Here is a 12,325-nt window from a genome sequence, read left to right on the forward strand (position 1 = left end):
TTGAAACTCCTACTGGTGAACTGGACACCATTGTCAGTCACCATCACCTTTGGCACACCACCTTTTGCAGCGTCTCCGTTGTGGCTTTCCGCATTGGGACCATTTCTGTCCATTTGGAAAATCGTTCGATCATGACTAGTAGCATGGTGACGAAGTCCGCACATACCGTCGCCCACGGCTCCTCTGGGACCTGTGTTAACATTTTCCCTGCGGCCTGCATCTGGCCATGTGATCCGTGATCACGTCGAACTGGTACCCCTCCAGGTATGGCCTCATATGCCGAATTGCCCATATTATTGCCAGGCATTCTTTCTCCGTTGCCGAGTAATTCTTCTCCGCGCCTATTAGCGTTCGGCTGGCGTAAGCGACCACTCGCTCGCCCTCATCCGTGTCCTGCGTCAGTACTGCACCCACGCCGTAGTCGCTGGCATCTGCTTGCAGCACAAACTTCTTCGTGAAATCGGGGCACGCTAGCACTGGATTCTCTGCTAAACGCGACTTTAACTTCTCAAACGCCTCTTGGTGTCTTGCCGTCCACTCCCACTGTGTTTCCTTTCGCAGGAGATCGTTTAAAGGCCTTGCCATCTCGTCGAAATCAGGGACGAGTCGCCGATACCACGACGCCATCCCGATGAATTGCCGTACCCCTTTCACGTTTGTCGGGGGTTCCAATCGCTGCGACTTTTCCCGGATCCATACCAATCCCTTCACTTGTTATCACGATAATGTCATCTTGATACGCAAATGAGTGCTTTGAAATGTTGCCGAGGCCGAGTGTAATCCGAATGGCATCACCGTCCACTGGTACAGACCTTTCCCTGGTACCGTAAAGGCCGTATACTTCCTACTGTCTTCCTCCAGTGGGATTTGCCAATAGCCATCCTTCAGGTCGATGCTGCTAAAAAATGTTGCATCCTTCAATTTCTCCAATATGAAGTTTATCCTTGGCATAGGGTACGCATCTTTTACTAATTTTGCGTTGATCTGCCGAAAGTTCACGCACATCCTCCACTGACCCGTCTTTTTCGTCACTATGACAATGGGTGAGCTGTAGTCGCTGTAGGCGACTTTCTCATTGATTTCCCCCTGTATTTTGGGGTTTTTTTTGGGTAATATCTTTGTTTTATTGGGATGTCGTCCTTCATCGTGATTTTATGCTGGGTTATGTTTGATCAACCCTTCTGGTTTGTGAACGCCGCCAGCTCTTATTCGATGAACTTTTTGTCCCGCTCGCTCTCCCATTCTTCCGAGGGTCCAGTTATGGCTATGGACAGCCTATCCTCCAAGCATCCGCTCCATCTTTCTCTATTCGGGATCTTGACTTGACTTGGTAGCCTGCGCAGTTTATTGTTGTGCCGAATTCTGTCTCCCATGCCTGGCAACACTAACATATTCAACTCCTTTGTCTTGTTGCCAAAGCTTACAGTTGGTAGGAGTACCATTTGAGTCTCGGTGTGGCTCCCGTTAGCCAACTTTCCTCGTCTCCTTGTTGCTTTCCGTTCTGCGGCGATTCCCGGGTCCTCTGCTAGCTCTTCTGAAATGAAGCTAGCCGTTGCCCCGGTATCTATCATGGCCCTCACTTCTGCACCTCCGACTTTGATGACTGCCGCCAACTGCTGATCTTCTCCTGTTAATCCTCCAACTAATTCTTAGAGGCAGCACCTCGCGATCTCTGCCTTCCTCTCTTCGGCTCTACGGCACGTTTCCCGCTCTTTGGCAGCACTCTGGGCTTCTCACCCCTATTGCGCCGGACATCCTGCAGAACAAAATTCTAGGGTTCCTGCACCCACTGGCCTAATGACCCATGCCTCCGCACCTGTTGCACGCCTGTGCTGGGTTTTCTATCTGTCCCCGTCTAGGCGTCGCTGCCCACTGCAAGTACGGCTGCCTTTGGCTTTGGCTTGCTGCCCATTGTTGACTCGGCTGCTGTTGCCTTGGGCCTGTCCATTGCTGGCTCGGATGCTGTTGCAGTGGCATTTGGCGTTGCTCCTCCGGCTGCCATCTCTGCCCTCGCTGCCCTCACCCGATGGCTTCTGGTGCCGTTCTTCTTTTGGCCACCCTCTGTCTGCCGTGGCAGCTTGCCTGTTAAAAACCTCATCTTCCAAGGCCAGCTCCTCGAATTCCTCGGCCAGACCCATCACCTCCTCGAGCGATGCGCATGCGTATGGCCCCATGAATATTTTCATGCGCGGCATGCAGTTCTCCACTAGCCTTTCAATGACCTCCTTTGTGGACTTTCCCAAAGGCTTCATTAGCGTCTGAAGATCCACCATGTATTCTTTAAACGGCTCTCCGCGTTGCTGTTTCCGCTGCCAAACCTGGTCTGCCAGTTTTTCAAAGTACCCTATTGGCAGGAAAAAGGCCTCGAAGCTCCTTCTGAACTCCTGCCATGTGGGCCATTCCTCATCGTTCATTAAGAACCACTTTTGCGCTCTGCCCTGGAGTAGTTCTGGTATCGCCCGCCGGATTGTGTTTATAACCATCCCGTATGTTTTGGCAGACCATGCTACTCGGTCCACGAACTCGAGAGGATCCCCTGTTCCGTCGACTCGGCACGACCACTCTCGACCATCTGTACCGGGACTGGCTTCCGCACTTGTGACTCCATGCTCCTCATGCTCTTCATTTCTGGCACTGCCAGACTTTGAATGAGCTTTGCCTCGGCGTGGACCTCTGCGCGTATTTCTCCTCGAATCCACGCGCGACTACCATCACTTCATCGTCCTTCGTCTCGTCGACCCACCTTGCCACCAGTGCCCTCATGATCTCAACGGTTCCAACCGCTGGGAGACCGAGCTCTCTGCACATTTCGCACAACGGCAGGTCATGTGGTCTTGGTGCCTGGCACCGAAACGGCTCACGGTTCCCTTCGTTCGGACTCACGGACTCTGGTTGCGGGGCCTGTGTTGTTGCTGCTGTCTTCCGCGCTGACCTTCTGCTGCCGCTGCTCGACCGCCGTCGCCGCTCTTCTGACGCTGCTGCTCCCTCGTCGATGCTGCTGCTTCCTCATTGTCGCCGTCGCTCCCTCGTCGTCGCCTCGGCTTTTGCTGCTCCTCCTTTATGGGTGCCGTGGACCTTCGGAATCTTTGGCTCGCTGTGATTGCCCTTTCGCTGTGGCCGGCACCTAATCCGTGTTAACAGACCGAATGTCTCACCTCCCAGGCATACGCCGGGCAGGGTATGCTCCTCGCTGCTTAGCGGCCGGATCAGGGCACGAAGGGCCTACCTACCGCACAGGACACGCCCTCGGTCGCGTTCGCCACTCGCCTCCAAACACCTGCGTGCCTACGCTCCGCAGGATCTATGGTAGGCCACAGGTTTGGGGGTCCCGTCTCCTTTAACTCCAGGTGATACGCTCTGTATACGCTCCAGCGCCTGGATCAGGATTCTACTGACTTTCCCGGGGTGTCAATGCGTGGTTTTACTTGTGGGCTTGAGTTCACGAGCTGGCTATCCCTCGGGTTACAGGATCACACCTGGTTCGAACGGACAAGAGCACGCAAGGCGTACGCCAGGCTGATCCGTCGTTGCCGCTACTACACCAGGATACCTGCTGTGTCAAGGTTAACTCCACCCGACTCGTTTACCCTTGGGCCTTAGTTTTGCCGCGGATCCTTGATCCTTTCCCCTTACTCCTTGCTTGACTCGCGTACCGCCTCCGGACTTACCCACAGGGGGTCCTTAAGCTATTAATCGAAGATCCTCACTCGCTTTAAAGCCGCACTTAAGACTGTCGGACTTACCCACAGGGGGTCCTTCAGCCTGTACTCCTAATTCCTCCGAGGAAACATTCCCACTTGAACGTTAGACTTACCCACGGGGGTCTTTCACTCAACTCTTCCAGCTTCCCTAGAAGACTCGGTCCCGATTTGCTCCAGGGGCCCTCCTTATATAGTGCCAGAGGCGCTCGTTATTCCTCGCAAATCTTCCTGCCGTTAATCCTTCGTCCTCCGTTTCCCTCCGTTAACTTTCTCCAATCCCGCCGTCTTTCTATCGGTGGGCTTTCTTTATTGCCCCCTCCCCCGATTGCCCTGCTTGGGCCTCCGATCCGCATTGTTTTTGTGCCGGTCATCGGACTTCTTCCAGATACCCCGCGATCCCCCCCCTGGTCATTCCAAATGCATTTCTGTGTTTTGTGCATTTTCTAAACACAGCTGCGCAGTCGCCGGCCGCTTCGTTCCCCGCCGTCTCCGCTGTTTCCTATGACATTCGAGCGTGGCCGCGGAGGCCCGGCCGGAACCGTTACGTTCCACGGTGATTCCTCTTTCGCCTTCTTCCGTGCCGGCTCCCCTGTCCCCGCTGCTGCCGCTGCATGCAGTCTGCCCTTGATGCATTTCTCTTCTTCCGTATTTCTAAACACAGCGCTGGCCCATCCGACGCTGACGTGCTGGCTTGTTTGTTCTTACCCCCCCCGCTGCTGCCCCTCTTGCCACCTGTCTTGGCGTGTGGGAGATCTAATCTCCTCACATGCTGTTTTGTTCGGTTAAATAAAAGAAGGCCGGCCGGTGTCCACCGCTTCCTTTTTATAGGCCTGCTGCCTGGAATAGATCCGTTCTTACGGTTCTTTTTCCTCTTTCCTGCTCCCGTTGTAGGTCTCTTCCTTTCTCCGTTTGTTTGGCTTTCGGCCGTTTCTTTCCCCCTTTTTTTTGTGTTTTGACATTATTGGTGTGTTGCACATTCTCCTTTTTCTTCTGCCCTATGTCTGCGGTGCCTGAGGGGCTCTCTTCTCTTTCTTCGTGCTCCCGTGACGTAGCACGGCAATCACCGGCGAAATGAAATTCGTCACTATGTATGGCCTAAACCTTCGGCCGCTTTGGACAAATGGTGCTCGGGCAATGGTGATCTTCGGGCTCCACTCCCGCCTTCTCAGATTGTAGTGTCGAGTGTCTCCCGTGTTTCTCCGCACCAGCTCGAACACTTCCTGTAATTTTGTAATTTTCTGAGGTGGTGGCTGGTGCTTCTCCTGTCCCCAATGCCCCTTTGTCGAATATCACTTTCGGCATTCTTGGCTCTCTGCTTTGGGTGATGAAGCATGGTTCACCGCCAGCATTAATTCTGGCCAGTGGTCATCCCATGTTCTTTGGTCCTTGCCTGCAAACTGAGCGATCATCGTCTTTACCGTCCGGTTTGCCCTTTCCGTAGGGTTTTCCTGCGGCGTGTATGGTGCTGTAAACTGATGGCAAACTCCGAGCTCCTCGAGAAATTTCTTGAAGCTCCTACTGGCGAACTGGACACCATTGTCAGTCACCATCACCTTTGGCACACCACCTTTTGCAGCGTCTCCGTTGTGGCTTTCAGCATTGGGACCATTTCCGTCCATTTTGAAAATCGATCGATCAACACCAATAGCATGGTGTTTCCATGCTTGGACCTCGCCAACGGTCCCACGAAGTCCGCACATACCGTCGCCCACGGCTCCTCTGGGACCTGTATCAGCATTTTCCCTGCGGCCTGCATCTGGCTCGGTTTGTACCGCATGCATGTCTCGCATTTCCTGACATAGATCCTTAAGTCCCTTTGCATCCCTGGCCAGAAGTACCGTGCTGCTACTTTCGCAATCGTTTTCCTTCCGCCTAGATGTCCCGCTGTTGGTGCGTCGTGGTTCTCCTTCAGCACCGATGCCACTTCCTTCTGCCAGATCCTTAAGTCCCTTTGCATCCCTGGCCAGAAGTACCGTGCTGCTACTTTCGCAATCGTTTTCCTTCCGCCTAGATGTCCCGCTATTGGTGCGTCGTGGTTCTCCTTCAGCACCGATGCATGTCGGTAAATCAGGCCTGCCTCCTCAACGTATTCCGGATATTTCTGTGGGTTTTCCTTTATCTTCTTCTTCAGTGAGGCTATCCAAATGCATTCTGTGTCTTCGATTGCTGTGGCACTCCTCAGCTTCTCCACTATCGGCTGGCGGGAAAGTGCATCCGCGACTACGTTCAGCTTGCCTTTCCTGTAGCTGATAACGTAATCGTACTGTTGCAATTCGAAGACCTATCTCGCGATCCTTCCGAGTGGGCTCTCTATATTGTTCAACCACTTCAGCGTCATGTGATCCGTGATCACGTCGAACTGGTACCCCTCCAGGTATGGTCTCATCTGCCGAATTGCCCATATTATTGCCAGGCATTCTTTCTCCGTTGCCGAGTAATTCTTCTCCGCGCCTATTAGCGTTCGGCTGGCGTAAGCGACCACTCGCTCGCCCTCATCCGTGTCCTTCGTCAGTACTGCACCCACGCCGTAGTCGCTGGCATCTGTTTGCAGCACAAACTTCTTCGTGAAATAGGGGCACGCTAGCACAGGATTCTCTGCTAAACGCGACTTTAACTTCTCAAACGCATCTTGGTGTCTTGCCGTCCACTCCCACTGTCCCCGTCTAGGCGTCGCTGCCCACTGCAAGTTCGGCTGCCTTTGGCTTTGGCTTGCTGCCCATTGTTGACTCGGATGCTGTTGCCTTGGGCCTGTCCATTGCTGGCTCGGATGCTGTTGCAGTGACATTTGGCGTTGCTCCTCCGGCTGCCATCTCTGCCCTCACTGCCCTCACCCGGTGGCTTCTGGTGCCGTTCTTCTTTTAGCCACCCTCTGTCTGCCGTGGCAGCTTGCCTGTTGAAAACCTCTTCTTCCAAGGCCAGCTCCTCGAATTCCTGGGCCAGACCCATCACCTCCTCGAGCGATGCGCATGCGTATGGCCCCATGAACATTTTCATGCGCGGCATGCAGTTCTCCACTAGCCTTTCAATGACCTCCTTTGTGGACTTTCCCAAAGGCTTCATTAGCGTCTGAAGGTCCACCATGTATTCTTTAAACGGCTCTCCTCGTTGCTGTTTCCGCTGCCGAACCTGGTCTGCCAGTTTTTCAAAGTACCCTTTTGGCAGGAAAAAGGCCTCGAAGCTCCTTCTCATCGTTCATTAAGAACCACTTTTGCGCTCTGCCCTGGAGTAGTTCTGGCATCGCCCGCGGCATTGTGTTTATATCCATCCCGTATGTTGTGGCAGACCATGCTACACGGTCCACGAACTCGAGAACGACCACTCTCGGACTTGTTTCGCCACTTTCGCATAGTCCACCTGTACCGGGACTGGCTTCCGGACTTGTGGCTCCATGCTACTTATGCTCTTCATTTCTGGCACTGCCAGACTCTGAAAGAGCTTTTTCGATTCTCTCACCACTCTCTGCCTCGGCGTGGACCTCTGCGCGTATTTCTCCTCGAAACCACGCGCGACCACCATCACTTCATCGTCCTTCGTCTTGTCGACCCACCTTGCAACAAGTGCCCTCATGATCTCAACGGTTCCATCCGCTGGGAGACCGAGCTCTCTGCACACTTCGCACAACTCCTCTTTGTGAAGCGCGTAAATCCAAATTTTCTTCCCCTCTTGAAGCTGTGTCTAGGGGTAAGACTCTAAAGCAATCGAGCAGTTTGGGCGCCAGGTGTAACGAACTGTTTTTGCTAATGTTTTGTTTGCAACAAATGTCGCGACTAGGTCACATAGTTTGGGGGTACGTTCCACCGAATTTATAGATTCGACGTGATTGCCCGAGCCCAGAAATAGCACGGTATGCTTAGTTTAAAACAAATCCCCTTTATTATGCTAAGTTTACAAAAAGGGTGAATCTCACAAGCCGCTTGGCTCAGCCGACCGACCGCTCGTCCTTCCGTCGATCCCCGATCCCCGCTTCGGGTTGGTGCCAATACACACGGCCTCCCAAAGCTTGGCAGGTCGTGTGGTCTTGGTGCCTGGCGCCGAAACGGCTCACGGTTCCCTTCGTTTGGACTCACGAGGCCTGGAGGCCTGTGTTGTTGCTGTTGTCTTTTTCTGCCGCTGCTCGCTCGTCGTCGCTGCTGCTCCCTCGTCGTCGCGGCTGCTCCCTCGTCGTCACTGCTGCTCCCTCGTCGTCGCTGCTTTTGTTGGCTGCTCTTCCGTTACGGGTGCCGTGGATACCTTTGGTATCTTTGGCTCACCGTGGATGCCCTTTCGCCGTGGCCGGCACCTAATCCGTGTTAACAGACCGATCGGCTCACCTCCCAGGCATACGCCGGGCAGGATATGCTTTTCGCTGCTTAGCGGCCGGTTCAGGGCACGAAGGGCCTACCTACCCCGCAGGATCTATGGCAGGCCAGAGGTTTTGGCCTTCTCCAATTCCCGCCGCATTTCTATCGGCGGGCTTTCGTAGAAATGGCCCGAGCCCCGCTCGGGCCACCGAACCGTATTGCTATTGTGCAGGTCAATCCTCCAGATATCCCCGCTCCCCCCTAAAAACAGCAGCGCTAGCCCATCCGACGCTGCCGTGCTGACTTGCTTGTTACTATTCTATTCTATTTCCCATACAAACGTTTTCTAAATAAAATGGAGACTACAATAATAGTAGGCGCAGGTAAGTGATACATTGTTTGACAGTTACTCATTGTTCTCTGCTCAGTAAATTTTATGTGACAAACCGTATTGTGTTTACTGAAAAAGTGTGAAAAAAATGGAAAAAATTTAATATGAAATTTTCTCACTTCTCAAATTTTGCGGGAAATTTTCTCACTTTGATTAATTAAAATTTACGATGCCAAGGAGAAGACGGCCTGACTTAGGTCGTCGTAGTCAATTAAATGTGCGAAGAGCTACCTCACGTGCTAACCGCACTGATGACCAGAGACAGGCAGATTAAGAAAATAGTCGTTTTGCAATATCAGAATTGCGTTCTTTAGTGAGTGACAATGTAGAAGATAGGCTTAGAATGCAACCAGTTCGTGCACATCAATTGAGCGAATCCGCAGACGCAGTGCTCCTGTGATTCTTGAACGAGCTGCATTCCACTATGATCCGGCAATTGATTATTGGGCCGACAAATCTGTAAAAATTGGGGAAATGAAAACAATTTGTAAATATTGTAAGGCGTTGAAGTACACTGGTGAATCTACTGGATTATGTTGCGCTGAAGGCAAAGTAAAATTGCCACAATTGGTCCCACCACCAGATCCTTTACGCTCTTTCTGGGATTAAAAATGATTCGAAGCACTTCTTGACCAACATTCAGAAATATAACAACTGTTTCCAGATGACAACATTTGGTGCTACACATATTATATAAGACAATTTCATGCCCACTTTTAAGGTATTATATAAAAATGTTCAATTTTGTATTAAAATATATCCCTTTATATGGCCGTAATGCATATCTGCAACATACCGTTTGAATTCAACTATTTCATAGTGTTTCTATTTCATAATGCAACAAGGCTTTTTTTTATTAGTATGACCTGATCCCACTCTACCATGAGTTTTGACAACATAAGTTTACTTTTCCCGCCAATTTTGTGAAACAAGCACGTGAGCTCCGTTCCAAACTTTCAATTACAAATATTTCTTAAAATACAACTTATTTGTTTAAACAAAACTGCACAATTGAAAAGGTATTTATGTTTATAATGCATGTGCAGCCGAGTTTTTATGTTATGGTTTATGTGTTACGTGAAAATAGTGAGTATCGTTGTGTTGCAGATATACATCAAACTGCTTTTCAGAGATAATTTGTGCAGTCTCAGTTTTGATGTATATATGCAACATTTATTTGTTTGTGATTATTATTATGTTATGTTTTATGTGTTTTTATATACAATTATTTGGTATTTATTGTCTTTGTCGTCTGTGTTATATGTTCATCTATGGAACCAAAGTTATGTTATGTTTCAAATGGTATATACTATTGTATTACATAGGAATAATGTCAGAAAAAGGATTAACGCCTTCGCAAATAGAAAGTTTTTTTAATAGCGTGGATAGCGAGGATGATCTCGACTTTTCTGCTGATGACGAAAGCGATTACTATCCCAATAAAGAAGATTTTGAGACCTCAGATGACGAAGTTTTGGAAAATCAAGTTGAACTCCCTACCGACTTGAATGTTCCAAGCAAGGATGTCAACGATGTTGCGAATTCTAGCAAAAAGGACCTAAGAAGGAATTTGCTATGGAGACAACGCAGTTTGATTTTGAATGAGAACCAACTTCAGCTGCTCACGAGCACTGCGTTACCTCCGGAACTAATGGAGCTGTCCCAGCCTATAAAATTTTTTTCGTATCTATTTCCTAAAAAAGTTTTTGAGAATATTTCGAATGAAACTAACCTTTACATTCATCAAAAAGAGCCAAACGCAAATATTACTTTTACTCCTTTGGATATTCAACAGTTTGTTGGAATTGTGTTGTATATGTCCATTTCACGACTTCCAAAATGTGCCCTTTACTGGTCTGCAAGTATTGGAATACCGACAATTCAAAACATTATGTCACAAAAAACATTTGAAACAATCAGACGTCACATTCATTTCAACAACAATGATAATAATCTGCCTTTGACTGATTCCCGTCATGATCGGCTTTTCAAAATACGACCACTTATTCAGGAAATTAATAATAATTTTGGAAAAGTACCTAAGGAACAGTTTTTGTGTGTCGACGAACAGATTTGTTCAACAAAAGCAAGATCACATATGAAACGGTACAATCCTAACAAGCCTCATAAATGGGGATATAAAATATATGTTTTAAGAGCCAGATCTAGGAGCAGCATCAAATTGTGTTGTAAGATTGGCCAGAGAAGTCCCCAGGCATCAGAATTTTCGCCTATATTTTGACAATTATTTTAATTCATTACCTCTTTTAAAGTATTTGGCGGAAAGCGGGATCTTAGCGTTGGGTACAATTCGAAAGAACAGAATCCCTAATTTCAAATCCATGGAGAATATTCACCTAAAGAAAAATCCTCGCGGCACGTCTGTGGAGTATGTCGCTGATTTTGGTGGAGTAGACATATCTTGCACCTCATGGGTGGATAATAAAATAGTTTCATTGGCATCGAACTACGCTGGAATAGTTCCCACAGACACTGCCCGCCGATTCAACAAGGCCAAAAAGGAATATATACAAATTGACCGTCCTTTCGCTGTAGCACAATACAACAGTTATATGGGAGGCGTTGATCTGATCGACAGTATAATCGGAAGATATAAAATTTTATTGAGAAGCAAACGTTGGCAAGTCAGAATCTTTTATCATTTACTGGACCTTACAATCAGCAACGCTTGGTTGTTGTATAAACTTGTTATGAAGGCAAATGGATATCCTGGAAAAGTTTTAAGTTCATCAGACTTTCGGCTTGATATCGCAGAAGTGCTAACAAAAGTTAACACTAAATCAAAATTGGGTAAACGAAGTTCCGTCATTGAAAATGAATTGCAGCTAAAGAAGCAGAGAGGTCCAACTCAGCATGTACCAAACCAAATGGTACGACAGGATCAGGTTGGACATTGGCCAATTTGGGCAGACAAAAGAATAAGATGCAAGTTTCCAAACTGTGCAGGATATTCTCAAGTCATGTGCAACAAATGTGGAGTAGCTTTATGCTTCAATAAAAGAAATAATTGTTTCACCAATTTTCACTTAAATTAAACAGTAATTTAAGCGCCTTATAGCAAATATTATAATAAAATTTACGTTTTATCTATGTAAACTGAGCACTGAAACTATTAAATATATTATGAATTCAAATATTTTGTTTAATGCACTAAAAACATTACAAATATATTCATTTATGTTAAATAAATTTTTGGATTATATTAAGTTTAATTTTGAACCCAAGCATATTTGATGTATTTATGCAACATATCCTTTATCCTTAATAAAAGTGTAAAAAATCAAAAATCGGGAAAACGAAAAAAAAGTGTATTTTTTATTTTTAATTATATATCTAAAAACAAAAACCGCATCAAAATCGGAGTTTATGCCATATGAAGGGATATATATAGGAAATAATTAATGGCCAAATTTTGAAAAATCACAAATACAAGGACAATTTTATCACTTACTGGGAACTCTGTTACCACTACCTGATGCAGATCATCAATTTTTACAAAAATTTATTTTATGGGCAATTCAGATGCGGAAATTAATAATCGTTGTGCTCACAATCCAACAGTGAAGAGAACCATTGTCCAACAATTACAAATGTTTCTTCATCAGAATAACAATTTAGTAAACATGATCAAAATAGCATTGGATCGGATGCCATCTGATAGCCATAATACTGGAAGACTGGCTGTGAAAGGACTGATGAATAACGTCATTGAGGCGACAATCATAAAAGGAAAATACCAAGGAGAGGATGTCTTGATCCCGCGGATACCGATGATTTTAACGGACATACCATTCGATTTTAAACGCTTAGAATTTCCAGTACGTCTGGATTTTGCGATGACCATAAATAAATCGCAGGGACAATCGTTAGAAGTTTGTGGAATCAACTTGGAGTTCCCTGTTTCACGCATGGAAAATTAGACGTCGGTGTTC

The 12,325-nt window shown here is 47.7% G+C and overlaps 1 protein-coding gene across 2 annotated transcripts; it reads left to right on the top strand.

The window, feature by feature from the left end:
* Nucleotides 1-9,208: 9,208 nt before the first annotated feature.
* Nucleotides 9,209-11,705, top strand: LOC123258225 (piggyBac transposable element-derived protein 1-like). Of its 2 annotated transcripts, XM_044718101.1 has the most exons (3): nucleotides 9,209-9,308; nucleotides 9,698-10,644; nucleotides 10,882-11,705. In XM_044718101.1, exon 2 carries the CDS (start codon nucleotides 9,703-9,705, stop codon nucleotides 10,612-10,614), a length of 912 nt encoding a protein of 303 aa, XP_044574036.1. In that variant the 5' UTR covers nucleotides 9,209-9,308; nucleotides 9,698-9,702; the 3' UTR covers nucleotides 10,615-10,644; nucleotides 10,882-11,705. The 2 variants fall into 2 exon arrangements, with proteins under 2 accessions (XP_044574036.1, XP_044574035.1); XM_044718100.1 differs by having other exon boundaries at nucleotides 9,209-10,644.
* The last annotated feature ends 620 nt before the right edge of the window (nucleotides 11,706-12,325 follow it).

The sequence above is a fragment of the Drosophila ananassae genome (assembly GCF_017639315.1).
Source record: "Drosophila ananassae strain 14024-0371.13 chromosome Y unlocalized genomic scaffold, ASM1763931v2 tig00000117, whole genome shotgun sequence".
Classification (NCBI taxonomy): Eukaryota; Metazoa; Arthropoda; class Insecta; order Diptera; family Drosophilidae; genus Drosophila; species Drosophila ananassae.